Source organism: Lobosporangium transversale (assembly GCF_002105155.1).
Source record: "Lobosporangium transversale strain NRRL 3116 chromosome Unknown BCR41scaffold_59, whole genome shotgun sequence".
Taxonomy (NCBI): Eukaryota; Fungi; Mortierellomycota; class Mortierellomycetes; order Mortierellales; family Mortierellaceae; genus Lobosporangium; species Lobosporangium transversale.
In genome coordinates this window covers 1-26,894 of record NW_019029037.1, presented here as the reverse complement: position 1 = coordinate 26,894, position 26,894 = coordinate 1, and the positions used below count along the sequence as shown (strand labels likewise).

Here is a 26,894-nt window from a genome sequence, read left to right as displayed (position 1 = left end):
TTAACAATGATGACAACAACGATGTCGACTCCCTAAACATCCTTGAAAGGGGTCCTGTCCCCAGTACTCTCGGCGCTCCCGACCAGGTCTCACCATATACTGAACCGGTGACTGAAATGCCGAATAGGCCTTTTTTGTTTGGACTTCGTACCTCGAAGAACTTCATTACTCTGACCATCCTCCTTGCTCTCTTCACGGACATGGTCACTTATGGCATCATCATCCCTATTATGCCTTCTATTATCAAGGAAATGAATGGTGACTCGACTATGACCGGTGTCCTTGTTGCCGTTTATGCTGCTGGTATCATGTCCGCTTCACCTCTCTTTGGTACTCTCTCCGATAAGATGGCCTCGCGTCGTCTACCTATGATAATTGGCCTTTCTGGTATGCTGATTGCAACTATTATTTTCATGTTGGCCAGAACTTACTGGCTCTTGATCATCGCTCGTTTCTGTCAAGGCGTTTCTGGAGGCGCTGTCTGGACCTTGGGGCTGGCTTTGATGACGGACTCGTTCCCGGCCAACCAGATGGGCGTTCAAATGGGCAAATCACTTATTGGACATACAATGGGCCTCCTAGGTGGGCCCCCAATTGGTGGAGTTCTTCACGATGCATTCGGAGCCAAGGCACCATTTTACTTCTGCATCGCCTTTGCAGCCCTGGACATCTTTTGCCTCTCCATACTGATCGAAATGCGCGCAGATGAAGTACTCTTAATCCGCCAATTTGAACCCGAGCTCCGGGAACGTGCCATAGCTAGAGGCGAGGAGATCGAGGAACCCAAACAGACCTCTATTTGGAGGCTGATAATCACTCCTCGTTTGCTTGCCGCTGTATGTGTCACCACGCTCGAAGCCTTTGATCTAGCTTCTCTCGAACCCACACTCCCTTACTACCTTAATGCTCGTTTTGGCATGACTGAAGGTCAGATTGGTCTTGTCTTTATTGCTTTTACTATGCCGACCATTGTTTCTCCCTTGGCTGGATGGATATCGGACCGCTATGGTGCTCGCTATCTCTGCGCTGGCGCCGTGGCTTGTTGTGCCAGCTTTATGCTTATCCTCAGTATCGAAAGTAAGCCGCTGTGGGGTATTATCCTAAATCTGATCTGTATTGGTCTTTCAACCTCCAGTTTCATTGCCCCAGTTTTGGGCGAGATTTCAGCCGTGGTACGACGAACGGGAGACAAGAATGCATATGCGAGAGCGTTCGCGATCTTCAATATAGCGTTCAGTTTTGGAATGTTGATCGGACCGATCTTGGCAGGGTTTGTTTATCAAAAGCATGGCTTCAAATGGAATTGCATCGTCATTGCCTGTGTTCTGTACTTTTTTGTGCCCATGCTGTTGCTTTGGATGGGCGATCGTAAGGCGAAGATGGAGGACGTGGCTTTGTATGAGCGTGAAGAGCAGGAACGCAAGAGGCAGCTTCATGAAATCGAAATCATCAAAGCAGAGAGAAAGGCTGCTGAAGAACTCAACCAGAAAACATTAGTTTAAAAGGCATGTCAAACAGTTGTTCCTTCATTTGACACTCAGTATTAGTTCCTTGGATTCAACTTCTTTGCCATATACATATATATATTTTTAATAAAAGATCAGAGACCTGGCTTCATGATTATTGTCGTGAAGATTTTGCCTTTGAACTTGAGTCGTTCTGTTCTTCAATAATGGCCTTCCATTCATTCATCTGATCAAGGATCTTGCGCTCTTTACGTCTCATCTTTTTTTTTTTTTTTTTTTTTTTTTTTAGTGAAAGTAGTTGTAGATATAATAAAAAAGAAGTTAAGCTTGTATACATGCTTGAAGTTCGCGATTTTAATGGTAATGAGGAAAAAATAATAAAAAACATGCCTTCAAGTAATCCTTTTTGTTCTCATGATCGTATCCAAGCAAATGGCATATTCCATGAGCATAGAGGACTGGTAGTCGATCATTAATGTCAACACCGTGTTCTCCACACCAGCGATCGAGATAGCGCATTGATATAACAATATCGCCCAAATTTCTTTCATCAACCGACTGTGGTTTTGGTAGCTTTCCCGGTTTTAGTGCCTATCCACAATAGACGAGAAAATAAAAATCTCCACAAGCTCAATATGACAATACTCATACATAATCTCATGTTAACATATTCGAAGAGTGTAGTATTGTACCTCTACAAAAGGAAACGATAGAATGTCTGTAGGTTTATCTTTCCCTCTGTACTCTCTATTCAACTTGCGTATTGTCTTGTCAACAGTAAACATGACGCCAATGTCATAATTGGGATATCCTGCTGCAGTTATGAGCATCTGAATTGTCTTTTTGATACTCGGCTTGTCCAAACGGAATATGTATTGTTTGTTTATCAATCGAATCATAGCGATGAGTCAGGTTTAACATGAAGCCATGTCTCATTCTTTTTGAAGATTCATTTATTGTTTATTGCCTTCATTTTGGAATCAACGCTCCGCCACGCGTTCAGCCACACAAAAACTCACCACGGCAATTTAGAGGCATTTGTTATTTAAAGGCATTTGTTATTTAAAGGCAGTTCTATGACAACTAACCTATGACATGCCTGTAAAATCAAGCCGGCGAGCGAGTCTCTTGCCATCTTCTGATGTTAAATCATATGCGTCTAGTATTTCAAAATCATATTTGCATAGAAGGAAAGAATAACGTTTTGAATTTGAGGCAATAAAAGAGTTAGATTGGATTGTACTCACTCTCTCCATGGAGCCCTTTTTTTTCGCCATGTTCATAGCACGTACCGAGAGCTTCTGCTTTTCGCTTGAGTTTAGCTGCTTCTGGGGTCTCACGTACATGTTTGGGTAAATTTTCCAAGGGTGTTGGCCTTGGCTTGTTGAAGAAGTAAGGATGAAGCAGTGCCTAAAGATTGTGAAAAAGGTGGTGAATATTACAATAGTTGCGAGCTATTTCTCTCAATGCAGCTGTATATATGGACATATTGGTTGGTTATAACCACATACTTCTCGTGCTGATATACGGCGGTTAGGATCATAAATTAACATGCTTTCTAAGAGTTCAAGTGTATCCGCTCCTGCCGCTGTGAATAAAAGCCTAAGAGGCGTTTTTGGATATTGTTTAAACTTAATGTAGTTAGGTAAGGACTCCATTCCCTGAAGAAGAAGATATTTAGATGAAATGATATAGGCGGTTTAGTGGGGTATTCGCTTCTCTGATCATGCCATTAGATAACATATTGCAAAGCTATAGTCACTCAGCATACAGGCCAATCTGCTTCTGTAGGAGTTCCCAATGCCCTGAACATCGTATCCAGCTGATCCATATCGGTATTACCAGGTAAGTATGGGTTTCGAAGCAAAAGTTCAGCAAAAATGCACCCAATAGCCCAAATATCTACACCGTATCCGTATTCCCTAGCACCGAAAAGTAGCTCTGGCGCTCGATACCATCTATTAAATAAAAGAAAAGATGAAAGAATAGAACATTTAATCCAAGGTTGGGCTGAAGCCACAAAGTTACTTAGTAATCAATTCCTTAACTGTCATTCTAACCTGGTGACAACTTGTGCGGTTAATTGCCGATTGCGATCTCCAAAGTCTCGAGCTAAACCAAAATCTGCAAGTTTGAGCTGTCCATCTCGCCCCAAAAGCAAGTTGTTTGGTTTCATATCCTATATTGAAATAATAAGAAGAACAAATGAAAACAGCATAAGTATTTTTCTTCTTCTTCCGCGATAGGCCTTCACTTTAAACCGTAATGCGCTTCATACCCTATGAAGGATCCAATTTCTGTGACAGTGGTCAAGGCCACGGAGAGTCATGAGCATCCAGTGCTTAACATCTCCCGGCATGAACACGATGCTTTTATCTTTGATGATCATCTCCAGATCAGATTCCAAGAATTCAAGGACAAGGTTGAGATTTGTCTTGTGAAAGTAAACTTCCATCAGCTATAAATCATTCATATTACAAAGGGTTTATTCCAAGGTTAATGGCTCATAATTTCATGTAAGGTTTTGAAGGGAAAAAAAATAGTTATAATAAACGTGCCTCAATCACATTTGGATGCCGCAGTTCCTGTAAGGTCTTGACCTCACGAATAGCACTCATATCAAGCCCATCTTTAAACTGACCAATCTTGATCTTTTTGATAGCTACTACCTTCTTTGTTGATAGTTGTCGCCCTATGAGTACATTTTTTTAAATGTTGTTTTGCGTATGTTGATGAGTTCACTGTTATCGATAGTACATGTCCTATTCTCCTGATATGCCATTTTTTTTTCTCAACATAGTCATCGACCACGTTGTTGCATAGAGCTATGGTCATACCAACATATACAACGGCATAAGCACCCTCTCCAACCTTCTTATCTTTCTTGTAGTCCCTGTAGATGTCTGCATTATGTTGTTCTGCGTGATTTCTGATGGATGCCATTGCGGAAGAGAAGGCGTGGTGTGAATGAATGCAGAAAGGTCTTGCCACCATTTCACTCCTATAGCCACAAGCCACATTCCAACAGCAATGTCAAAAAGAAAAGAAAAACTCCACACTCCGAACTCTTTTCTTCTTTTTCATTCCATTGACCTCGCTTTCCATTCAGCTTAGATCACTGTTCAATTTGCATAGTATAACATGAGCAATGAAGGCGAGTGGACCACTGTTACTTCCAAGCACTCGACAGGTCATAAACCACAGCGCCCCTTTTCCACTGCTGGAGGCTCTGCTACACCCTTGTCCTCCAAACCCGAGTCGTTGCGAAGCGCTGCAGCAGACAAATATGCAGGGAGCAGTAGCAACAGGACCGGACACCACAACCATCACCATCACAGCAACAAGAAGGCAACTAGAAAGGATGCGTCTTCTACATCTACTAATGTAGCCACAACAAAGGCAAACGTTGGTGGTGGTGGTAATGGTAGTAGTAGCAAGCAAATGAGCCGCTCTCGCTCCAGTTCTATCTCTAGTGGCTCTGATTCTTCTCAATCAGACGATTTGGCCTCTGCTTCAGGATCTGGATCGAACCGTCTTCCATACCATATTACGATCATGATCCATTGCCCTTTCCAATCCTGTGATATGACAGATCCTCTTACAGACTCGACCTCGCTCGTTCTCCATTTGAAGGAAGCACACAAGATTGTGTTCAAGAACATTCATCATATGTTTATTATGCTAGATCGATATCTGAACCATTGGGCTAATGAGATCGAAGCCAAGGGTATTGAGAATGTGGCGGCGAAAGAGAATGAGGCGGACGAATTTTATACAATTGATCCGTTGGTTTTGGCTTCGGATCGAGTTTTGAGAGATGTGATTCAACGCGAAAAGTTGAATGAAATTTTAAAACTCCAGGAGAAGGAGCGACATGAGGATGCTAAACTGAAACGAAAGTGTCTCTTCTGCAAGAACATCTGCGATAACAGGCAAGTCTCTGTTCTAGTTATTTTTTTTTTCTCCTATTCTTTTCTTTTTCTAATTGCTTGCTTTTGCTTTCCCCTATCTTTTTTCTTTCTTCTATTTAGATCGATTTTGTTTAAACATATGTTTGCTGAACATAATTTCAACATTGGTCTACCAGATAATCTTGTCAATGTGAATGAGTTTCTGGATATGCTAGAAGCCAAGCTGACTAGGTGAGACCTATACTCAGCAACATGTCTCATAGCCATTTAATTTCTTTTAAATGAATGACACAACTAACTTTTTTTTCTTTATTTTTTTTTATTTTTATTTTTTTTTTACAAGCCTTCAATGCCTTTACTGCGAAAAGACATTTACATCGCCAGCGGTTCTCCGGAAGCACATGCGTAAGAAGAAGCACTTCAAAATCAGCGCCCGCAATCGTCTCTATGACCAGTTTTACGTGATTAATTATTTGGAACCTGGCAAAAACTGGGAGAACTTTGAGCATGATCGGTACGACTCGGATGATGACCGTAGAGATGACTCATGGGCTGACTGGGACGATGCATTAGAGGAGGAAAAGACAAAGTGTTTGTTTGAAGATCAATATTTCGACTCAGCACAACAGGCACGTGAACATATGAAGGTGGCCCATGGGTTTGATCTGGAAGGAGAGAGGCGCCGGCTAGGACTGGACTTTTATCAGACCATCACACTGATCAACTACATCCGTCGTCAAACAATGTTGGGTTTATGCTTCTACTGTTTAACAAAGGATCCTCGGAATATGGACAATAATAATCAACAGGCAGATCTCCAGAGTGAGAGGGAAGAGGATCAGGATAGTGGGGATTGGTTGGTAAAGCATTTGCAGGAGGCAGGTTGTGGAAGCAAGGTACCAAGCATGGATGCAGATTTCTGGAAGGATGCGCAGTTCCTGCTGCCTATGCTTGAGAACGATCCTCTGCTAATGATTTTTGGAGAGGAAGATTCGGAGGACGATATTGCAGAGTCGAATCCTGGAGTGATATCTTCTGAAGAAAATGACAGCGATGAGGGTGATGACTAATATAATTTAGATAATTAAAGTTTTTCTTTTAAACAATTTTTATTGCAGGTACTTTGGGCACTTTTGTCTATTCTTGTTTGCTATGTGAATTTTTACGCTTGGAAGAAGAGGCCTTGGGCTTGATAACTGGTGGTGGTGGCGGATCGGCGAGTGATTGGAGAACGAATGCAGAAGATGCTTGAGCCAGACCATAGATGGCTACACCAATGAGAGGGATACTGCATCCAATATAGAACACGACACCAAATCCTAGGAGAACACTCTTTCTGTAATTGAACCACTTCCGTTTCTGGTAATGTGACATTCCCACACGAATGAAGTAAGGATCCAATAGCTCGCGTGTCAGAGCCCTGCATGCAAAGAAACCTTTCAAGATATAGATAGAGACGCTTCGCGGCAACATGAATGACATGAGTGCAAAGACAATGGCCAAAGGTTTCGAACCGATGGATTGGATAGTCGACAGAAAGGAAGCAATAGGGAATGCAAAACGACCCACGACAGGTACCCAAGATAGAACCAAGAATAATAATGCCCATTTGAGACGTCTCCAGGTTCGGCGGACATATCGCCACATTTCCTGCCAATGTCGTACACGATAAGGATAGGCTAATAAAGCTGGTGTGAAGGGTCCACGATGATCCATGATGTAAATCGACGGGGAGGTAGGGTCAACTGCTGTGGGGTCCCTGGCCTGTTGCTGCTTTGCATGCTCATGTTCCTGTATCAATAAATGATCCGAATACATCAATGCATCCACAAAGATGTCATCAAGATACTGTGGATACAGGTATCTCAAAAATAACAAGCCAAGTAATGGGATTGAGCTCATCAACTCGTGTGCCTTATTTGAAAAAACCTCTATTCCTCGCTGAGATTCCGTCGTATCCGTATCCGCTGCAAAGCTGAAGACTCGCAGTAGTGCTCCCATTGCGGCCATGGGCAAGAAGAACAAGATTTGTGTCACAAGATGAGCCACCATTGTAAAGACCAGCAATCGAAGAAGAGTCTTGTAGAGACGCCCATTCTTGAAATCAGGGTTGGTTAAGGCGATAAAACAACCTTGGAGGGCCAAGCGAACACCTCTGATAAACTCTTTTGGTTGAATCGGTAAACGAAGCTTGTAGCTTTGAGTAGATTTTGATCCAATCTTGTTCCCAAGTTTGACGGGTGTTTGCGAGGCGTTGACACCTTGAATGTGTTGTTTATGCGCCTTTGTGCTTGGACGAAAGCCGCCAATCATTGGGTTTTCCTCCTCTTGGTTCTGGTATGAGTCCTGCTGTTCCTGTAAGGCACTATTTTCTACTTTGTCCTCTTGAGCTTCCTCCAAGTCAGAAATATCACCAATGTCGGGTGCTGTGCCTGTTCGTACACGCGAGGGTGGAGGGTATTGTAGAGGATTGTAGTCGTCAGGCAGGCAAAGTTGAGTGGAGGAGGAGGAGGAAGAAGCAGTTGATGACCTGCGTGAGACATGAGAAGACAATGGTGACGATGGAGATGTCGGCCATGTCGGTGAACCAGGTGTTGGCCGCGAATGAGTTGTAGACTGATGTTGGAACTGCTGGTAAGGTGGTGGTTGCGTTGGCGGTATATTATTCTGCATGGTGAGCTTGATAGTCTGTAATCTATTGAAACTGCAAGCTTTTATAGGCCTTCGATATCAAGAATGTGAAAAAAAAGTTGTGAAGTGACATCAATGCAGTATAAATACGCACAGCTGCCAAGCCATGAGCACACACATCGATGTTTAATAGCTTATTACACAAAGTTTAATTCCAACATTCATTTTATATCTGCCAAGGAATGACACTTTATGAAGTGCTAAATGAAATATCAAAGTTTCATATTTCATATGTCTATGTTTTGAAATTGAGTGCCAAGGAAGCCAAGCTGCAAATCTTCATGCTTTTCTTGATAAGAAGCCTTTCGAGGCTTCTAACCTTCATGTTTCAGGTTCCTTGCTTGTACTTTTTGGCCTTCTTGGTCGTTCGTTTTCTTACCTTCGTTTTTTGGCAGCAAATGTCACTTTTGAGAAATTTGTCAGATGCCTTTGACGCTCCTTTCATCAAGCCTAACTTTATTTCTAGTTGATCTATTGACAAAAAGAAGTACTTTCGATGGCCTTCGTGTGCCGCATGTTCTTAGCCCTCTGCTGGCTGCTGTGATCTGTATTGATTTTGCATTATATGGTACATATTGTAAAGAAATTGGGTCGGCCATCCAGGGATGTCACCTTTGCAATGAACTTGTCGCGTGGGGAAGGAGGGGAGCTTGGTCTTCTCTTTCCCCTGCTATTGCCTGTGATGATGTTGTCTGCTTGACCACAATTATCTCTTTATCTTGTTCAAGTAAGGTAGCAGTGTTAACTCCGAAAAATCCTGCTAGCACTAATCCTGCTCCAATCCAGTAGCCGGTACCGAGGATGCGGCCACGGCCAATAGTATCACCCAGCAATGCTAACGGAATGGTCAGGGATAACCCAAGAGTGACGACTAAAGGCGAAGTCATTAGCATACTCAACAACCAGAGATAGTCAGATCTAAAGAAGATGAGAAAAAGAGGAGACATTACAGTGTTTATGAGTCCAAAGTACAGATAAACGCGCAGGTCTTTACATCATCACACACACTATCTGCCGAAGAGACATACACAAATGTTCCAACGAAAGCATTGACCACAATCATTAGTATAATGCGCGGGTCACTTGGAAGTTCGAACGACTCAACCCCTGTCCAATGCAGCACAGCAAATATCGGCCAAAGGAGCAGCAAGTTGAATAATCCAACAAACCCAAAGAAAAGTGACATGTTGATCCGGTTCTCATTCTGGATCTTGAGTTTGAGCAAGACAATATAACATCCATAGAAGAAGGCAGACATGAGAGCTAAGAAATCTCCAAATAACGGCGCTGCAGGGGCTGTGGGCTCAATATTAGAACTACCACGGTCAGATCCGCTTACGAGCGCTACACCCAGTACGCTCCCGCAGACTGCAACAAACTTGATAATACTGAAGGATTCGGTCTTTAAAAGCGCTCCTATCGCGAGTGTGAAGAAACCAGACATGGAGGCGAGGATGGTCGAGCTGGCGACAGTGGTATACGCTAATGAGGCATTTGTAGCCCAATTGGCTGCAAACCAAAGAATACAGAAAGCAAAGCTGAGCTGAGCTATTTCGCGATGTGAAAGAGGAATATTAGCAGAGTCAATGGCTCTTGGTCCCTGTTCCATTGTAGAGTCAGTCGACATAGTCGTGTCTACAGATCCTGAGCCGAGACTTCCATAAGAGTAATCCCTACTGAAGGGTATTATAGAATTGTGATAGATGTAAAAGAGAAATGGGTCAGATCATACCATGAAGAAATGTCCCTGTGCGAAAACAACAGATCTAGACTGGGATTATGCACCTTTTGATAACCGCTTTATTAGCACTTGGTCCTGCCAGAGCTTTATCTTTCTCATCTGTACACTGTCTCCACCATCGCTTGAAGAGCGGCCTCAGCAGGTAGAGTGAAAAACTGGCGGTATTGACGTAGGTAACAAAGAAGGGCTTGTTATAATTTTTATCAGCAAAGATGTTCTACAAATTTGAAGCGAGTCAGGAAACATTGGATGTCAGTATGTGGTATATGCTGAATGTGTGTAATGCATATAATTAGCACCATCCGTTGTAATGATGGCGTGATAGAGTCAGGCGCAGCAAGGGATGGGAGGTGTCAAAAGGGGCGAGGAAATATTGGGTGATTTAATCAAAACGCGACATGAAGACTAAAGGGGGGATTAATTTAAAATGAATACATGCTTTGCATCAGTCACACAATAAGGGGTGGATCACACAATATCTGAACGCCTGGACAAGCACAGGAATAGATCAAGTGTTCACCAGTTCATTAAATGACAAAAAAAATCTTCTGATTACGAGTTCATCCTTGAAGCTTGTTAATCTTTTTAGAAAATAGGTGGTTATTGCTTACATTCATCAAGAAGCTGGAAGACACCCAAATGCAGACTACAGATAACAAAGCAAAAATTCCGATAGTGTATCGAGTTACTTCCATGGTTGCGCCCATGATTACTCTAAAGCAGAGCCGTTGGCTCAGATTGGGTTAGCTGTGTGTCTTGAAAGAGTTCAATATTGGAAGGTTAACGGAAAGATGAGATGGAGTGTATTGAGCAGACTAGTACGATGATCAGTAAGAAACGGGAAGTATCAAACAGCTTATCAATTATTTGGCTGTAATCATGAAGCGTTGCTGCTGTTATAACTATTGCTATCTATGAAATCAATTGCTAGGGCGAATGAGTGCTCAAAGTGACTGAGAATATCTTGCTGTAGCAGTAGGATCAAAAAGTAAAGTGGAATAGAGTGGAGTGGAGGTGTGAAAAGGAAGAAGTTATGAAGTCAATGATATTACACGTGACTCGAACTTCCCATGACGTTTGGTTTTTTTTTTTCGGCGGTTTGAGTATTTTCGGAGAAGGGAATTTGTTTCCATATCTGATTCCGTTCATCTGCATTTACTCTCCACTCTTCTTTCTAATCAAACTATGTCTTCTCTTCCACGTACAATCAAGGGCTTCTTTGCCCTTGGGCCTTCTCGTTTCATGCGCCAGCTCAACAACATTGGCGATACCAAAGTCGGAACGCTCGTCGGCACTGACCAATTCGGCAACAAATATTATGAGAATCTTGACGAGAGTTATGGTACGGATGCAACTGAATGATGAATACGCACTCATCAAACATACATTTATCTTATTTACTCTAGCATCCTCTATTTATGAGATGTTGATTCAGTGGCAAATTTCGCCTATCTTACCCAACCCGAGGACCACTTTTTTTTGTTTTTTTTTACAGAGGACACTTCAGCAATAACATCTATGATCTCAGGATTTGGCGCACAATCTTGGCAGTGACCAATTTGGTGTATCAGGAAAACTTGGATAGATCATAGAGGAACTTGAGTTGATACAAAACGCCACCTTCAACACTCTTATTCTTTATCTGAAGAGTAGTCTTTTTTTTTAAATGTCTACCAACAATGCCTAAATTCCGGCTCTTATCGTATTATAATTAGGTCGTAACCGCTGGGTTCAGTTTGCAAAGGAGGACACATACTTCTCAAGGGCCGAGATGAACGCCTCGCAGGTTCCAGCTGAATGGTAGACTTCATAATTCGTTTGGCTCATCATCAACAGGAACTTACGATAGGAGTAGAACTATATTGAAATCAACTCGACTTGTAATCTAAAATTTAGGCACGGCTGGCTGCACAGAATGTTGGATGCCCCCCCTACTGTCGACAAGACTATGGCCGCTCCAAAGTGGGGTGTAGAATTCACAGAGAATTTAACTGGTGGTTCAAAGGGTAATTGTTTTTGTTGAAATTTTTTGATAATCGCCAGTCAAATGAAGGTACGTTAAATTCACATATTAATTAAATCGCTTGCTTTTCAATGAAATAGCCTATAAGACCTACAATACTACCCGTGTTAAAGTCCAGGCTTGGGAACCTAAGGTTGCTCCTCGCGGTTAGAGAATACAGAAAATTGGAAAAAAAGGTCTTTTTTTTTTTTAGTAGCAAGCAAGGAAAGAGTAGCATAGACATCCATCAATGAATAAAAATAAATATTTCTTCCCCTATTTTGACTTATTTTGACTGCAAGATTCATATCTAAATAACCCACACTATTTTTCAATAAAAGACTTTCATGGAGATAGTGCGCCTTCCTTTTCTGGGTTACATTTTATTTTATTATAAAAAATTACCAACATTTAGATTTACATACTCGTTCATTCCTAACAACATCTCCATAGTAGCCTGAAGTCATGTCTGAAATATCAGCATCCATCGAAGAGACCAAGTAAGTTTACCGATAATGAATCTGAAGGATGTGCATGCTCCTAATCGATTGTCCCTTCGAAATTACAATTCTGATCATATTACTTCCTTTGATGTCAACAACCTCAAATAGTGCGATGCGTGCAAGGCTGGGTCTTGCGCCTCTTAAAGAAGGCCGAGACACAAGTAGCAGCAAAATTGCAGAAGATAATTTGAAACGACAGCGTGAAGAAGAGGCGAGGAAGGCGCGCGACGAAGAGGTCAAAAGCAGGATCGCAAAGTCACGAAACAAAAGGGAACTTAACAAAGCTAGAGTAGGAAAGGGACTTGGCGAAGCCAGCGATGAAGATGTGGATGATGTTTACAAATGGACTATGAAATCTAGAAGCAAGGAAAAAGAACGACAGGCTGCAGAGGCTGCCAGACGTGAAAAGGAACTTCAGGAATTAGATGAGGCTTATCAAGCAGAATATGGAGAAGATCAACTTGCGGGACTTCGTGTTGGCCATGATATAGCAGATTTTCAAGAAGGAGAAGAGCGTATTTTGACACTTAAGGACAGCACTATTCTCGGGAATGAGGAAGAAGGCGACGAGCTGATCAACATTCAGCTGAGCGAACGGCAAAGGCTTGAGAAGAATCAGGAAAACAAAAAGAAAGTTAAGCAGCCTGTATATTCTGGATACGACGACGACGAATTTACACTCGGGAAAAAGAAGAGTATTTTATCTCAATATGATGAAGTCTTAGGGCTAGAAGCAGGGCACGAGACCTTTGTCCTTGGGGAGACCAATCGGTTAAAGCGTGGTGGAGGACAAGATGGATCAGGCTCACATTCTGTTCAAGGAGGATTTAGCACCAAAGACAAAATGAGTCAGAAGCTGAAAGAAGCAGCGATTGCATTGACCTATAACAGTATGTAGTCCATTTGCATTTTTTTTTTTTTTTTTTTTTTTTTTTTAAAAAAAAAGAGAGCATCTTGTATTTTCATTTATACTGATCTCCCTTTTTGCTCATTTCTCTTATTAGAAACCCTGCAAGCGCAAGACTACTATACCAAAGAGGAGGCGGAGGTTACATTTAAGAAATCAAAAGTAAGAGGAAAAGTGCTGTCTACTGTCACTCGGTTTAATTTGATATGAGGCGATATTTCTATAAGATGTTGACTTAGTTACGTATATATAATTATGCCCTTACGAACTTTAGAAGAAGAAGAAATCGAGATCCAGAAAACCCGATAGCTGGGAAGAAGATGGAAATCAAGAAGAAAGTGCAATGGAGGTAGAAAGACCGGAACCTACCGACATTTCCGAGCTCAACTTTGTAGATGATGAGGATCTCCAAGCTTCACTTGCAAAGGCACGTCGACTCGCAACCAAGAAGGCTGTAAAAACGTTAACACCGGAACAAATTGCCAAAAACCGTAAGTGATATCGGCCTAACTCATTAACTTTTGCATTCAATCAATAAGACGTGCTCGACTCTGTCTAAACTTGTTTCCACTATTTCGTTTGTCATGGACTTTAGTTGCAGAAAGTAAGGCGATGGAAGTGGAAGAGGATCTCACTCAGAAAGGCGGATTAATCATTTCGGATGTATCAGAGTTTGTGTCAAATCTTTCATCTTCCGCAATTCATATCCCTTCTTCACGGGCAAAGGGAAAAGAACAAAGCTCTGAAGCAGCAGGCACTTCGACATCCACATCTATAAATGTTTCCAAAGAGGACACCGACATGGAAAATGCTAAAGATGCTGAGGAAGAAAACGAAACCCATGATCTCAAATCCAGAACTCGGGCAGAGTCAGAAGCAGCTGAGGATCAAGATGTAGACATGAATGAATCTAAATCGGAGGAGCACAAACCGACAGTAATTTTACCCTTGCGCGTGAAACATGCCTTCATTTCCCAAGTACATTTAGAGCAGTCCGACATGATACTTTTTAACCTACTAACTTGCGGCTTCATGTTTTTATGTATCTCATTTATTCTTATAGGATAATCCTCTTGAAGATGAACCATTAGTTAGTAGAGGATTGGGATCAACTCTTGCCTTGCTAAAGCAAAAAGGCGCATACAAAGTAGGGTCAGCAGAGCAGGAGGAAAGAGCCAGAATTCAGGCTGAAAGAGCCAATTGGCTTGCCGAGGCCAGGCTCAGAGAGGCAAAACTGGCAAGAGAATTGGCTAGAGAGAAGGAGCGTGAAAAGGAGAAATCTAGAGACAAAAATTATTCCATTAGAGACCGTGAGAAGGATCGCGAATATGAGAACCAGAGGCGGGAGCAGATGCTTATGGACGAACGTGAAGCCCGAATGAAGAACTACAAGCCTGATATCAAGTTGGAATACATCGATGAAAGCGGCAACCGCCTTAGTACGAAGGAAGCCTTCCGTCAATTAAGCCATGCTTTTCATGGGAAGACATCAGGCAAGATGAAAACAGAAAAACGTATGAAGAAATTGGAGGATGAAAAGCGCTTGCTGGGTATGAGCAGTACCGATACGCCTCTAAACATGGTCTCGGCCTTTCAAGAACGTCAGAAAGCTGCAGGGTCTGCTCACCTTGTGCTAGCTGTCGGAAACCGCAAGTATGTATTAAATGCCTGTAAACGTACATGTGAATACTATCAATGAAGCATTGATACTAACCTATTTACTCTGGGCTTTTCTTCCTTGTGCTCTAGCACTGTTCCTTCTACTTTAACGTCTACCATGGTTGGCGGTACCATTTCGACGATCGCAACAGGGGGGAGATCAGGAACAACATCGACCAGCAGTGCAGCGGCGCATACGTCAACATTTGCAGCTCCTAACCATACAGTGCAGACAAACCTGTCAATTTCAGGTGTACATGCCCCGAATCGTGAGAAAGTTGCTTTTGGTTTGAAGCGCAAGGCAGATCCTGCACCCGGTGCAACGCAGGACGAAACGGTGACGAAAAAGAGTCGAAATGACGCGTAGACTGACATTATTTGAATTGAAGCAGGAAATAAAAATCATAAAAAAAAATGCACCAATGACGCGCTGCGGTGGCTCAGTAAATGCCATCAAAAATGAATGAGGGAGACATTTCCTATTCGTTTGCTCACACACTTGCACTTCCATCTCTTATACTTCATTCACCCCTACTTCTCTCTCCGAATAATCAATAAGCTACATTTTTTTTTTTTTTTTTTTTATTTTTTTTTTATTAAATATGGCAGCAAGATTCCTTGACATGGCGTTGGACGATATCGCCAAGTCTCGTTCCTCCAACAATGGAAGTCCTAATCCCCGCCGTGGAGGCCGTAGTGGTGGGCCAACTGGACGGGACAGTCCCAGCCGCTCTAACCGCGCATCACCCTACGGAGTAAGCAAGGATTGTATACACTAGCCATAAGATCCAGGAATGACGAAACATAGCGGAACCCAATGTTCATGTCCATCCAACCTGCAAAATAGCGCAATTCAGCCGATGATCGCTGGACTCATGACAAGTATGACGAAGGAGCTCAGAACAATGGTACTGAAGGGCGTGGTGGTGCTGGCCCCCGCCCCCAGAGTAACGAAGGAAACGCAAAGATCACTGTCGAAAACTTGCACTATGCTGTCACGTTGGAAGATATTAAGGTGCGTCTAAATTTGGGTCATAACCTTACTGAAAAGTGGAGGAGATTGTTGAAGGCTGAAAAAGCAATATGACCTAGGATATCTTTTACTTATTATTACCCTTTTTTTTTTTTTTTTTTTTTTTTTTTTTGATATCGGTTATCTATTGCAGGAATTATTCGAGACACACGCAGGCCCTGTCAAGGTACAAGCATGATATAAGCTCATATCAACTATTCTTATTGTGTTACCGTCTGTGATGGATATATCAGCATTTCGGCAGAATTGATGAGGATATGCCTGGAGCAAAAAAAAAAAAAAAAAAAAAAAAAAAAAAAAGAAAAAAAAGAAAGAAAGAAAGAAAGAAAAGGATCCTATATATTAGTGGGGAAGAATACGGATGGCCATGACCGACTCTTGCCTCTATCCTCTCCTACTGTGTTGTGGTTGCTCAAATTTTCCCCCCCACTTTTCCGGTTTTATTTTATTTTTTATTGCTTTTATTATTTATTACCTCTTATCATCTCGCCATCCATGGGAATTAAATTAAATATGTAATTAGTTGGCGAACCTCAAGTACGATCTATCTGGAAGATCTACCGGCGTGGCTACAGTACTATTCAATTCAGCAGACGATGCCGCATCGGCTATCAAGAAACTGCATGGAATCCCTCTTGATGGTAAGTTTCTATTTAGTGTTTTTTTTTTTTTTTTTTTTTTTTTTTTCCTCATAATATAATATTTTACATTGCTAATGCACGTTATCACGTTCTGTTTAGGTCAACCCATGAAGATTACATACGCTCCACTTCCTCCATCTCGTTTTAATCGTGGCCAGGAGAAGCGATCAAAGGAAGCACCCAAGAGAGATGTGTTTTCTCGTCTTGGATCAAGGTCAGTGTAAGAGTAATATATATTTTATGGAGTTTCCCGAGCGTTCATAGTAAAGTGAACGATTTTTTTATTTCTTTTGTTTTTACACCTATGATGATAGTGAGGCAGATATTGCATCTCGTCTTGGCAAACCCAATACAGTCCCAAAGGTCTCTCCAGTTCAGAATCAAAATCAAAATCAGAACCGTAGATCCTCAGGAAGGGGCCACAATGGTACTAGACAGGGGCAAAAGGAGAAGAAAGTGCAGGTCAAGACCGCTGAAGAACTTGATGCAGAGATGGACACATACATGGGCGAGGTAAAGAGAAAAGATTTTATTAATATGATTTTTAAATGATGCTCAAACAGGGCAGGAGTAATTAACTTTTTCATTTTAATACGCTTAATTGTTCACATAGGCATAAGCAAATGCATGATCCTTTTCTTTTATTTTTGAATTTTTTTTTTAAAAAAAAAAAAAAAAAAAAAAGAGAGAGAGAGAGAGAGAGAGAAGAAAGAAGAAGGAAGAAAAGAAAGAAAGGGAGAAAGGAAAGACGGAAGAGAAAATTAGCTTTTTTTTTTTTTTTTTTTTTTTTTTCTTTTTATTTTTGTAGATGGATATATTTTTTAGTAAATAGTTGAATATTTGAGGATTTGTAACTTTGTTTGTAACTTTGTTTGTGATGATGTGATGGCTGTGATATTACAGAAATCATGCACTCATGGATATAAGTTTTATTACTTTAAATTACATGGTGGATAATCAACAGAAAACGATTCAGAGGCGGGGTACAATGCACTCCTTTCCTTCAATCACAACGTTGCAGAGTTGCATTGAGGTCATGACAAGGGTGCAGGAGCCATTTGTTGGACAAACAAACACGACCATCTACCGGGAGAAAAGACTGGGTGTGCACTCTGTAATCTGCCCATCTATTTCTGGAAACATGTATATTTAAAAAAAAAAAAAAAGTCGACATCGCGCTGAACAATGAGCCTTTTTTTTTTTTTTTTTTTTTTACTTTCCATCTTTCCTTTTCATTTGCTTGCTTGTCTTTCCTCTTTCTTTCTTGCCTTTCCTCGTTTCTCTCCCGTCTTGGTTGCTATTCGGCACTTCATCCCTTTCGGAACAACTGGACGTATTTACACATTACCCATTCATTCAATTTTATATTGATCCTTCTTTTTATTAGTGTGTAATACCCAACAGTCCTCCCTCTTGTTTCTCCCCTCTCACTCTCTCTCTCTTCCCTTCTCTAGTCAACTTTAATATTTGGTCTCCCCTCAGGTACACTTTTTTTAATTTCACTTTTCAATTGCCAATCTTTTGGAACACGGTTTTGATGGATGTTTCCAAATAGCTTTTTTTTTTTTTTTTTTTTTTTTTTTTTTTTAAAAAAAAAAATAAAAAGTGCCCTCTTTCCTAGTCTTTCTGCTGATAGCACTTCATCCTCTTCTTTTTATCCTAGGCATAGCGTGTTGCCAAAGCTCTATCAACATGGCGGTAAGTCTTATCAGTCTCGAAAACAAAGTGATAAAACGATAACCTGCCAATACCAATTATACTTTATACCAACAGCTTCAGTATGCAAAAAGGAATGGCGCCATGGGTTTCCAATTATTTATGTTTCTGACTCTTATATATTGACAATTGCTTTCTATAAAAAAAAATAGGATAACTTCCAGAGCCGCATCCAAGAGATGACGCGAAAGCTACAGACGGAGCAACGTGTCAAGGATGCCACCACAGTGATGCGAACACGGCATACCAACCCAGTAAATATACATGGGCCTTTTTTTTTTTTTTTTTTTTTTTTTTTTTTTTGCCTTCTTATCTCTGTGTTCTGATAGTGTGCTTACTTTCCCCTACTCCGTTCACAGACCTTTTTTTTTTTTTTTTTTTTTTTTTCTCACTTTATTAATTTAATGTTTTATTTTAATTTTTTAGGCCGCCATCGCCCAATGTGAGATTACCCTGCAAGAATCTCAGAAGCGTATTGATTATCTTACAAAGGAGATTGAAAGGTTGCAGATCCGTCAGTCGCATCAACAACAGCAACAGCGTATTCAACAACAACAGCATCAGCAGCATCAACAACAGCAACAACAGCAACAACAGCAACAGCAGAAAAGTCTTAATCAATCGCATAGCTTTGACTATGCATCGGTCTCTGACTCGAGTATGGATCCTATCCTGACAGGCGAGGACGAGTACAAAGATCGAGACCTAGTATCCAACTCGGGTCAATATCTAGCAGGTGACTTTGGCCCAGTTCCGCTGATCATGCCACAGTCTCAACCACTGACGGTATCGACAGTATCGCTTGCTTCAGGGACCACATTGAATTCCCCTCAACTGGAATCAGCCATGCTGGAGCTACCAAAGAAACCAGCTTACACTAATCTAGGCAAGTACTCTTTAATAATATATTGTCAATGTGGAATCTTTACTTGCAAATGGTATCGATAATAGTATGCGACAGAATATTACCCTCCTCATGCAAAAAAAAAAAAAAAAAAAAAAAAAAAGCTGAGATCTTGCAAAGGACAATAATGTGTTTTTGTCAGAAATGAACAGTCGACCAAGTGGATGGGCGTGCATTAGATCTCCACTGGACAGCCACAGTGGGAACCTGAAGTTTACATGGTCTTGAGAAAGACACCTTTTAGAAACTATTGAAAATGCTCACTTGACTAATCTTTACATCCAATAAATCTTGATCTGCAGATCTCTTAAAGTCAAGTACGCCTATTACGACGGCAAAGATTTCCAACAAGTTACGAGACCTCGCATTCAAACTTGATGTTGAAAAGAAATTGAAGGCAGGCTCAGAACGTTTGGCAGTGCTATATAAGAATGACCCGTCTATGGGAGACAAAAAAAATAGGGCTGGCGTCAACGGGGAACTATTGGAGAGCAACGAAAAAATCGTACTCCTGAAGCGGGCCCTCCAAAAGTACCAGCAGCTGTTTGTACCAGGCATGGAAGATGATGGTATGCTACACCGATTTGCTGCTGTATAATCATCGTTCATATGATTGCGCCTATATCTGCTATGTATGACTCATTGTCTACTAAATGTATCCATGACCAAATAGACGACAGTGAGCCTAAGGCACTCAACAGAGTAGGTGCAGGTTTACGCAAGCCTAACACCGGTACACTCAAGATCCGTGTGATAGCAGTCAAGCAACAGAATAATGCACCTATTAGAACGGTGAAGATACCAGAAACGTTGTGCATGATTAAAGTGGATGGTGTTCCCCGTGCTAAGACCCGACCAGCCCGATCTGGGCCTCAGGGTGCACGATGGAACGAGGATTTTGATATTCCCGTGGAGAAGGCCAGTGAACTTGAGCTAACCCTTTATGACAGAGCAGAAAATCATCTTATTCCCATCGGCTGTCTCTGGGTCAAAATCTCAGATATTACAGATGAATTACGTCGTATGAAAGTCAAGCTCGAGAGTGGTCCTGGTTGGGCACCAGCAGGAGTGGCAGGGCAGATGAATACAGACGAAAACGGACAATTGCCTGACCCATCTACTGGCACCTCAGGATATGGAGCCAATAACAACAATAATCCCTCTGTTATAGTTGATGGCATCGAAACATGGTTCGATCTAGAGCCAGTTGGCCAGATCTGCCTCAAACTGAACTTTGGTAAGATATGGAGAAAAAAAAAAAAAGAAAAAGACGCGTGATTTTGATTTGAAATACCCTTACTCAGCGCTCGCATTTAGCTGATACGGATATATTTTCATTATTTTTTTTACAGTCAAGGACACAGTAGGTGTCAAGCGTTACCCATCCCGACTTGGTCGTGCCGGTGCTGTTCGAAAGAAAAAAGGCGAAGTCAAAGAAGTCAATGGGCACCAATTTGCTGTCCAGCAGTTTTATCAGATCATGCGATGTGCTCTTTGCTCCGATCTCTTTTCAGGAGCGGGAGCTCAGTGTGAAGGTATTATCTATATCATACCTTATGAGGATACTGTACATTTTCCAGGAACATGTAGGACAGTCATGTCGCTGACACTTTTTTTTAATACCTTTTCAAATCCAAGACTGCAAATACACATGCCACCGCAAGTGCTTTGAGAAGGTCGTTACAAAATGTATATCGAAATCTAAGGCAGACAAGGATCCTGATGAGGAAAAGCTTAACCACCGTATTCCCCATCGCTTTGAGGCGTTCACCAATTTGTCTGCATCATGGTGCTGCCACTGTGGATATATTCTGCCGTTGGGCAAGAAAGGAGCTAAGAGATGCACAGGTACACCGAGCACCATTTGTAAGGCCCCACCGCGCCCATCTTGTCGTTACTTGTTTCTAATTTCTCTCTCTCTTTTTTTTTTTTTTTTTATTATTATTATTATTATTATTATTATTATTATTATTATTATTATTATTATTATTATTATTATTATTATTATTATTATTATTATTATTATTATTATTATTATTATTATTATTATTATTATTATTATTATTATTATTATTATTATTATTATTATTATTATTATTATTATTATTATTATTATTATTATTTCTTTCTGGCCCTTCGCTTGCATTTATATAGAGTGCAGTATCACTAGTCATGCGACTTGCTCACACTTGGTCCCCGATTTCTGCGGTATGGATATGGAGAAAGCAAACATGATTTTAATGGAGATCAAACGTGCAAAGAGACATACAGCCGACAGCCGACTAAACCCTGCCTCAAACAAGCACCCGGCCATTCGCCCCGGTCAATTAGAATCTGGTCAATCTTCACCTGTGGATGGCCGATTCCCACCTGGCTCGCCAGACTCTCGTGGCTCTCATAGACAGCCAACATCACCACACTCTCCATCTTCGAAATACGCGTCTTTACCTATCCAGCCGCAACAGCCATCTTCGCCTCGTCAACCTCCTCCAAAACTACAAATGCCATCGCACATATCCAGTTCTGGAGATACATTTATGGAGGGAACCACTGGTTTTAGCTCTTCTACTACCCTTGGATCACTTTCTTTAAAACACGAATACGAGGTAGATGAGCCTGGTCAACTACAATATGAAATTGAGCAGCAGATGATGCAGCAGCGACAGCAGGACCAACAGCAGCAGCAGTATCAGCAACAGCAGCAGCGCCAGAAGCACGAGATGCATGATATGATGCAGCAACCGCATTATCAGCAGCAACAACAACAACTCCAGGAGCATCAGCACCATCTCCAACAACAGGAGCTTGCACATCAGCAACGTCTTCAGCAGGAGCATCAGGTGCAGCTCCAGCAGCAGCAGCAAATACAAATGCAACAGCAGCAACAGCAATACCAGAACTATCAGCAACAACAGCAGTATTATCCTCAACAGCAGCAGCAGCAGCAGCAATATCAGCAGTCGCCTTATGGCCAACAACCATCACTCAACATGCAGCAACAAAGACAGCAGCATCAACAGCAGGCGGAACAGACGCCCAATCAGCTGGTGGTAATATTTTATTTTCAGATTTTGAATTTCACATGGAGGTATGTCATAAAAGTAACAACTTTTTTTTTTTTTTTACTTTTTTATGTAATGTTATCATTAGAAAAACTCAAACCCGCTGCAGGTTGGTCACAAACCTCGTAAGGTTGGACTGGATGATTTCAACTTCTTGGCGGTTCTTGGAAAAGGCAATTTTGGAAAGGTATTTGGATTGATCGCATTATTTACTGACATTGCCATTTAGGTACCGATAAATATACGTACACTCTTCTGTACATTACTAATCATATCATGTTTTGTTTCCTGTAGGTCATGTTAGCGGAGGACAAGCTCACAAAGGGTCTTTATGCTATCAAAGTATTGAAGAAAGAATTCATTATTGAGCATGATGAAGTAGCGAGCACTCGATCAGAGAAGCGCGTTTTTATGACCGCGAACAAGGAGCGCCACCCATTCTTGGTGGGTCTACATTCATGCTTCCAGACAGAGACACGTATTTATTTTGTAATGGATTACGTCTCTGGAGGCGACTTGATGTTGCATATTCAGCGTGAGCAGTTTTCGGAAAGACAAGCTAAATTCTATGCATGTCAAGTTCTTCTTGCCCTCGAATACTTCCACAAGAACAACATCATTTACCGGTAAGGAATTTTTTGAAGTTATTTTATTTCTTTTATTTTTTGCTTGATTGACTGAGTTTTTCTTTTTTTTTTTTTTTTTTTTTTTTTTTTTGGACATGATCTCTTGGTTATATAGTGATTTGAAATTGGATAATATCTTGTTGGCTTTGGATGGACATATTAAGATTGCTGATTATGGTCTTTGCAAGGAAGACATGTACTATGGATCGACTACCAATACGTTCTGTGGTACTCCCGAATTCATGGCGCCTGAGATTTTGAGCGAGCAAAAGTATGGTCGTGCTGTGGATTGGTGGGCTTTCGGTGTTCTTATCTATGAGATGTTACTGGGTCAATCACCATTCATTGGTAATGATGAGGACGAGATTTTCGAAGCCATTCTGGAGGACGAGATCTTGTACCCTATCAATATGTCACGCGATTCCGTTTCAATCTTACAAAAGGTAAAACTAAAGCATTCTTCTTGAAGACATCTTTTAATGTTATCGATAAGCTATTAGGTTCACTCAATCTTTACATTTCCATTTGCTTTAGCTTTTGACGCGTGATCCAGAGAAGCGACTTGGAAGCGGCAAATCAGACGCAGAGGAGATCAAGCGTCACCCATTTTTTAAGGGTGTGAACTGGCAAGACATATTGGAGAAGAAGGTCCCGCCTCCCTTCTTCCCCAAGGTCCGAGGTCCAACCGACACATCTAACTTTGATGTTGAATTCACTCGCGAGATTCCTGTACTCACCCCTGTACATAGCCATCTCACCGCGCAAGATCAAGCCAACTTCCAGGGCTTTTCGTATGTCGCCGAGTGGGTTTAGAGGCAACGTCTAGAGAAATTCCTTCTTTGAAGGGGGGAAAAAAAAGAAAAAAAGAAAAAAAAATAATATATCTAGTATAATACAATAAACTAAACATCTACCAAATGAACTGATGACATTAACGAATCACTTGGATGAACGAATATTCAAGCAAAGGTAATAAAGTAATTGAGGGTATTGTAGACCATGAATGTCGGGCTGTAGGCCCCCCAATGACCAATAAAGGTTCCATGAAGCATTTACAACGGATCTCTCCCACAATATTTATCGTCTATGGGTCTACAGCCTTTCACCATCTTTTATAACTTACTGTCATAAGATATAGTCCATCCCATCAAAAAACAGGACATTTCATCTGGATTAAGGATATTGTAAAAAGAACAAGAATATTGTAAAAAGAACAAATACATTAGTGCAGCATTACATGTAAATAAATTAACCATAAAAGTACTGTCAAGCCAACACTTGCTTTTTTAAGACGAAGGCCTTTCAGGGCCTAGTCGTATTTGTAGTAGACCAAATCCTATTGTTGCTGCTGGCTCGATGTCTCTCCTCCTCCTGGACTCAGCAAAGGTCTTTTTGGTATCTCGAGTTTGGACCCAGCCCGTCAGTAAGCGTTAGCGCAATGCACATAAGTCCTTCAACCATTGATACACGCGTATAATTAAATTGATTGTACATTTAAAGGCATAGAATATTTCTATGCCATGAGTGTTGAAAAACATGACCATTGACATTGATACAATTGATGGGCTTCTTTTAAATTGTTCATGAGTCCGATCCGTCTATGCGTTCCAAAAAAAAAAGGTTGCCCGATTCTGGCAACACACAATACTACACATTGAAAGCAAATCTGCGGTAAATTCATCAGCATTTTGTTTCGCTCTCCTCCATATACCTACAAACACACCCTGCCTCTCTCGTCCTCTCTCGTCCTCTCTCTCATTTCACGCTGATACAACGACATTTATCTCTCGCTCCCTCACACTCTCACCTCATACTCTCACACCCTCACAAATTACATTCTTTTGCTTTCTTAAAGTAAATCATGTCTACTCTAACAACTTCAACTTCAATCTATAGCTGCATAAACTAACATTGCTTGCTGTTTTATAATATACTTTCTCTAGATGGGTATAGAAAACCTCTATTCCTGCCTTTCAAGGAGAGGTCTGCCACCAAAGAAGATTGATGTACATGAGGTTGCTGCTGAACCCGATTCATCTCTTGAGTTGGGTCTGCTTGGCACTTTCTACAGCGATATACGCAATATCATCCTAATGAAATTCAACCGGCAGAGCTCATTCACTGCCTGTGGCCACATTATGGCTAATATCATTCTAAAGATCTTTGGTCCCCTTGCCACAGTGACGATACACATTGATGGACCTCGCTCCAATGAAAAGTCCGCGCTTATAGGGACCGAGGTGCTAAGCGTATAACAGCTGACGCAAAACTCGGTACATCCATAGCCAGCATGGAAACCAAGCCCAATAAATATAATATTTTGAAGGTGTCTTATAACATGTTCATAGAAATTTTCCTATATGTATACTAGTCATTTCCTTCAATATAATGTCTAGTTTAACATAGTTAACCTAGACGATGGAAGGAGCTCCATCCACTTCTTTTTTGAGCAAAATGCTACTACTAAAAAATATCTGGGTTTCCCTACATCCGCTTTCTCACCTCGATCCCTCTGCTTAACTGAAGCCCTTCTGGATATATTATAGTCTGATTCCACAGCACAAGAGGATATAGTCCAGTTGTTGGAATTAGGATAGGTACTGAAGGAAGCACAGAAGACAAGATCCTCTGTCAAAAGGGGATATTGTTACAAGAATTGTTTTCCTTGAAAGGATACAAGGGCGTTGGACTGCAATCTGGTGATACTAGCCCTATGAGGGGACTACGAAAATCACTCTTTACAAATAGCCTCACCCTTACTCTTGTCTACAATACATCAAAGCAAAAAAGAGGTAGAGGCTCACAAATTGCTCTACCTTCGAATACTCAGATATCTCAAGCAGCCCAGACTTCTTCAAGTGCTAAGCAGGGATCCTCATCTTCAAGTGCTCAGCAGGGACTCCTGTCTTCAAGCTATGGTGCAGGCGATGGCGGTAACGATGGAGGCGATGATGGAGATGAGGATGATACCCTTCTGGGTGTCAACGATATTGACTTGCTAGAAGTTGATGAAGCATTCTTAGATGGCGACGAAGGAGAAGAAGCAGCTGAAGAAAGTACACCGAGTACAAATCTGCTCTCTCCAGTGAACCCCAGTCCTCGGCGCGAGACCAACCAGAAGCAGAGATCCCGTCTTCCCGAGAGTATAGAAGTTAAATATGACGCTCAGGCAACATGCCCTCTCCCTGGAAATACCGTTATTATTGGGATCTATCCAGGCGGAAGGTACTCATGACAATTGCAAAGTTGGATCCAAGGAAACCCAACGGACGTGAGATCTTCTGGCTTTCTAGAGCGTATCTTTACAAACCATCCAAGAAGCTCCGAGGTGAGCTAGAGAGGCGGAAGCTTGGTAGAGGAATTACAATAATTGAAAGCAACATGCCACCATTCTCAAGGCCCACTCTAACGCAGTATTTTGCTTATGGGAGCGTACCGTCGAATCAAGCTTTATCAAGCAGTGAGGGTAGCTTCGCCGGCAGTAGAGCTGGAACTAATAGTATCAGCGGAGCTGGAGCCAGTAGCAGCAATAGAGAGATTATATAAAGAACGCTAGTCGGTTTCTATAATGATGGCTGGTTTGTTCGAAATATCTGGGATAGTAGAAAAGCACAGAATGAATACATTGATTATGTGGTCAAGGCAATTCTGAAACTTGCAGGCGGAGGTAATAGAGAAAGAAGAAGCGCCAATACGAAAGCGGTGATCTGTATTTGACCTGGATCATTTAAGACAATCGAGGGTAAGTATCGAAGCATGGAATATTGATAAAGAAGCTTGACCATCGAAAGGACCTTTGCGGAGTCCAGGAGAAGAAACAAGCCGGCAGCAACAGTAGGATTTGGTCTACTACAAATATGACTAGGTCCTAAAAGGCCTTCGTCTTAAATTGTAAGATTGGCTTGACAATACTTTTTTTGGTTAATTTATTTGATCTTGATAGCGTTTTTTTATGGCGGACTATTGACTACGTGTAGACCTCCCCAATGATTGAGTTGGTTTGGTGAGATCTCACTACGTGACGGACTTGCC

General features: G+C 41.4%; 10 protein-coding genes across 10 annotated transcripts; 6 read left to right on the top strand and 4 right to left on the bottom strand.

The window, feature by feature from the left end:
* Positions 1 to 200: 200 nt before the first annotated feature.
* Positions 201 to 1,502, top strand: BCR41DRAFT_313341 (major facilitator superfamily domain-containing protein; the record flags this gene model as incomplete). Its single annotated transcript, XM_022021128.1, has 1 exon — positions 201 to 1,502. One exon carries the CDS (start codon positions 201 to 203, stop codon positions 1,500 to 1,502), a length of 1,302 nt encoding a protein of 433 aa, XP_021876376.1.
* Positions 1,503 to 1,561: 59 nt separating this feature from the next.
* Positions 1,562 to 2,415, bottom strand: BCR41DRAFT_199748 (metalloprotease C21orf57). The gene is made up of 3 exons (XM_022019873.1): positions 2,159 to 2,415; positions 1,857 to 2,057; positions 1,562 to 1,725 (listed from the first exon to the last, which is right to left on the bottom strand). The coding sequence occupies exons 1-3, from the start codon at positions 2,363 to 2,365 to the stop codon at positions 1,621 to 1,623; spliced, it is 513 nt and encodes a 170-aa protein (XP_021876375.1). The 5' UTR covers positions 2,366 to 2,415; the 3' UTR covers positions 1,562 to 1,620.
* Positions 2,416 to 2,433: 18 nt separating this feature from the next.
* Positions 2,434 to 4,427, bottom strand: BCR41DRAFT_362968 (kinase-like domain-containing protein). Its single transcript, XM_022025808.1, has 8 exons — positions 4,304 to 4,427; positions 4,025 to 4,158; positions 3,745 to 3,924; positions 3,527 to 3,645; positions 3,238 to 3,424; positions 2,978 to 3,127; positions 2,759 to 2,876; positions 2,434 to 2,625 (listed from the first exon to the last, which is right to left on the bottom strand). Exons 1-8 carry the CDS (start codon positions 4,407 to 4,409, stop codon positions 2,555 to 2,557), a joined length of 1,065 nt encoding a protein of 354 aa, XP_021876374.1. The 5' UTR covers positions 4,410 to 4,427; the 3' UTR covers positions 2,434 to 2,554.
* Positions 4,428 to 4,546: 119 nt separating this feature from the next.
* BCR41DRAFT_426005 (hypothetical protein) lies at positions 4,547 to 6,447 on the top strand (the record flags this gene model as incomplete). The annotated part of the gene is made up of 3 exons (XM_022030667.1): positions 4,547 to 5,398; positions 5,498 to 5,608; positions 5,721 to 6,447. The coding sequence occupies exons 1-3, from the start codon at positions 4,608 to 4,610 to the stop codon at positions 6,445 to 6,447; spliced, it is 1,629 nt and encodes a 542-aa protein (XP_021876373.1). The 5' UTR covers positions 4,547 to 4,607.
* A 41-nt stretch (positions 6,448 to 6,488) lies between these two features.
* BCR41DRAFT_362966 (hypothetical protein) lies at positions 6,489 to 8,132 on the bottom strand. Its single transcript, XM_022025807.1, has one exon. It carries the CDS (start codon positions 8,048 to 8,050, stop codon positions 6,515 to 6,517), a length of 1,536 nt encoding a protein of 511 aa, XP_021876372.1. The 5' UTR covers positions 8,051 to 8,132; the 3' UTR covers positions 6,489 to 6,514.
* Positions 8,133 to 8,560: 428 nt separating this feature from the next.
* Positions 8,561 to 10,803, bottom strand: BCR41DRAFT_362964 (hypothetical protein). Its single transcript, XM_022025806.1, has 4 exons — positions 10,421 to 10,803; positions 9,854 to 10,026; positions 9,097 to 9,744; positions 8,561 to 8,986 (listed from the first exon to the last, which is right to left on the bottom strand). The coding sequence occupies exons 1-4, from the start codon at positions 10,514 to 10,516 to the stop codon at positions 8,677 to 8,679; spliced, it is 1,227 nt and encodes a 408-aa protein (XP_021876371.1). The 5' UTR covers positions 10,517 to 10,803; the 3' UTR covers positions 8,561 to 8,676.
* A 141-nt stretch (positions 10,804 to 10,944) lies between these two features.
* BCR41DRAFT_362960 (NADH ubiquinone oxidoreductase subunit NDUFA12-domain-containing protein) lies at positions 10,945 to 12,064 on the top strand. Its single transcript, XM_022025805.1, has 4 exons — positions 10,945 to 11,151; positions 11,525 to 11,609; positions 11,706 to 11,815; positions 11,913 to 12,064. Exons 1-4 carry the CDS (start codon positions 10,995 to 10,997, stop codon positions 11,981 to 11,983), a joined length of 423 nt encoding a protein of 140 aa, XP_021876370.1. The 5' UTR covers positions 10,945 to 10,994; the 3' UTR covers positions 11,984 to 12,064.
* A 152-nt stretch (positions 12,065 to 12,216) lies between these two features.
* Positions 12,217 to 15,274, top strand: BCR41DRAFT_362958 (SART-1 protein). The gene is made up of 7 exons (XM_022025804.1): positions 12,217 to 12,311; positions 12,423 to 13,204; positions 13,319 to 13,383; positions 13,496 to 13,712; positions 13,817 to 14,157; positions 14,285 to 14,874; positions 14,971 to 15,274. Exons 1-7 carry the CDS (start codon positions 12,277 to 12,279, stop codon positions 15,245 to 15,247), a joined length of 2,307 nt encoding a protein of 768 aa, XP_021876369.1. The 5' UTR covers positions 12,217 to 12,276; the 3' UTR covers positions 15,248 to 15,274.
* Positions 15,275 to 15,456: 182 nt separating this feature from the next.
* BCR41DRAFT_362957 (hypothetical protein) lies at positions 15,457 to 17,188 on the top strand. The gene is made up of 7 exons (XM_022025803.1): positions 15,457 to 15,635; positions 15,728 to 15,895; positions 16,047 to 16,079; positions 16,437 to 16,554; positions 16,654 to 16,774; positions 16,869 to 17,067; positions 17,168 to 17,188. The coding sequence occupies exons 1-7, from the start codon at positions 15,483 to 15,485 to the stop codon at positions 17,171 to 17,173; spliced, it is 798 nt and encodes a 265-aa protein (XP_021876368.1). The 5' UTR covers positions 15,457 to 15,482; the 3' UTR covers positions 17,174 to 17,188.
* A 596-nt stretch (positions 17,189 to 17,784) lies between these two features.
* Positions 17,785 to 23,776, top strand: BCR41DRAFT_390031 (hypothetical protein). Its single transcript, XM_022028187.1, has 13 exons — positions 17,785 to 18,036; positions 18,218 to 18,252; positions 18,423 to 18,524; positions 18,697 to 19,156; positions 19,477 to 19,743; positions 19,848 to 20,411; positions 20,527 to 20,709; positions 20,813 to 21,022; positions 21,329 to 22,224; positions 22,325 to 22,423; positions 22,531 to 22,862; positions 22,978 to 23,305; positions 23,397 to 23,776. Exons 2-13 carry the CDS (start codon positions 18,247 to 18,249, stop codon positions 23,673 to 23,675), a joined length of 3,726 nt encoding a protein of 1,241 aa, XP_021876367.1. The 5' UTR covers positions 17,785 to 18,036; positions 18,218 to 18,246; the 3' UTR covers positions 23,676 to 23,776.
* The last annotated feature ends 3,118 nt before the right edge of the window (positions 23,777 to 26,894 follow it).

What these genes read in the sequence shown, in the direction of transcription:
- BCR41DRAFT_199748 (XM_022019873.1), bottom strand. Translation starts at nt 2,365, where the DNA reads ATGATTCGATTGATAAACAAACAATACATATTCCGTTTGGACAAGCCG. An exon ending in TATCGTTTCCTTTTGTAGAG is followed by an intron (nt 2,058 to 2,158) that starts GTACAATACTAC and finishes TATTGTGGATAG; the next exon opens with GCACTAAAACCGGGAAAGCT. An exon ending in ACAAAAAGGATTACTTGAAG is followed by an intron (nt 1,726 to 1,856) that starts GCATGTTTTTTA and finishes AAAAAAAAAAAG; the next exon opens with ATGAGACGTAAAGAGCGCAA.
- BCR41DRAFT_362966 (XM_022025807.1), bottom strand. Translation starts at nt 8,050, where the DNA reads ATGCAGAATAATATACCGCCAACGCAACCACCACCTTACCAGCAGTTC.
- BCR41DRAFT_362958 (XM_022025804.1), top strand. Translation starts at nt 12,277, where the DNA reads ATGTCTGAAATATCAGCATCCATCGAAGAGACCAA. An exon ending in GATTGCATTGACCTATAACA is followed by an intron (nt 13,205 to 13,318) that starts GTATGTAGTCCA and finishes TTCTCTTATTAG; the next exon opens with AAACCCTGCAAGCGCAAGAC. An exon ending in TTACATTTAAGAAATCAAAA is followed by an intron (nt 13,384 to 13,495) that starts GTAAGAGGAAAA and finishes TACGAACTTTAG; the next exon opens with AAGAAGAAGAAATCGAGATC.
- BCR41DRAFT_362960 (XM_022025805.1), top strand. Translation starts at nt 10,995, where the DNA reads ATGTCTTCTCTTCCACGTACAATCAAGGGCTTCTTTGCCCTTGGGCCT. An exon ending in TCGCAGGTTCCAGCTGAATG is followed by an intron (nt 11,610 to 11,705) that starts GTAGACTTCATA and finishes TCTAAAATTTAG; the next exon opens with GCACGGCTGGCTGCACAGAA. An exon ending in TTTAACTGGTGGTTCAAAGG is followed by an intron (nt 11,816 to 11,912) that starts GTAATTGTTTTT and finishes TCAATGAAATAG; the next exon opens with CCTATAAGACCTACAATACT.
- BCR41DRAFT_362964 (XM_022025806.1), bottom strand. Translation starts at nt 10,516, where the DNA reads ATGGGCGCAACCATGGAAGTAACTCGATACACTATCGGAATTTTTGCT. An exon ending in CTTCCAGCTTCTTGATGAAT is followed by an intron (nt 10,027 to 10,420) that starts GTAAGCAATAAC and finishes TCAAATTTGTAG; the next exon opens with AACATCTTTGCTGATAAAAA. An exon ending in GCTTTCGTTGGAACATTTGT is followed by an intron (nt 8,987 to 9,096) that starts GTATGTCTCTTC and finishes CATCTTCTTTAG; the next exon opens with ATCTGACTATCTCTGGTTGT.
- BCR41DRAFT_362957 (XM_022025803.1), top strand. Translation starts at nt 15,483, where the DNA reads ATGGCAGCAAGATTCCTTGACATGGCGTTGGACGATATCGCCAAGTCT. An exon ending in GCATGGAATCCCTCTTGATG is followed by an intron (nt 16,555 to 16,653) that starts GTAAGTTTCTAT and finishes CGTTCTGTTTAG; the next exon opens with GTCAACCCATGAAGATTACA. An exon ending in CGTCTTGGATCAAGGTCAGT is followed by an intron (nt 16,775 to 16,868) that starts GTAAGAGTAATA and finishes CTATGATGATAG; the next exon opens with TGAGGCAGATATTGCATCTC.
- BCR41DRAFT_390031 (XM_022028187.1), top strand. An exon ending in GAACACGGCATACCAACCCA is followed by an intron (nt 18,525 to 18,696) that starts GTAAATATACAT and finishes TTAATTTTTTAG; the next exon opens with GCCGCCATCGCCCAATGTGA. An exon ending in AGCGGGAGCTCAGTGTGAAG is followed by an intron (nt 20,710 to 20,812) that starts GTATTATCTATA and finishes TTCAAATCCAAG; the next exon opens with ACTGCAAATACACATGCCAC.
- BCR41DRAFT_362968 (XM_022025808.1), bottom strand. Translation starts at nt 4,409, where the DNA reads ATGGCATCCATCAGAAATCACGCAGAACAACATAATGCAGACATCTAC. An exon ending in GGCATCCAAATGTGATTGAG is followed by an intron (nt 3,925 to 4,024) that starts GCACGTTTATTA and finishes AATGATTTATAG; the next exon opens with CTGATGGAAGTTTACTTTCA. An exon ending in ACCGCACAAGTTGTCACCAG is followed by an intron (nt 3,425 to 3,526) that starts GTTAGAATGACA and finishes TTTATTTAATAG; the next exon opens with ATGGTATCGAGCGCCAGAGC.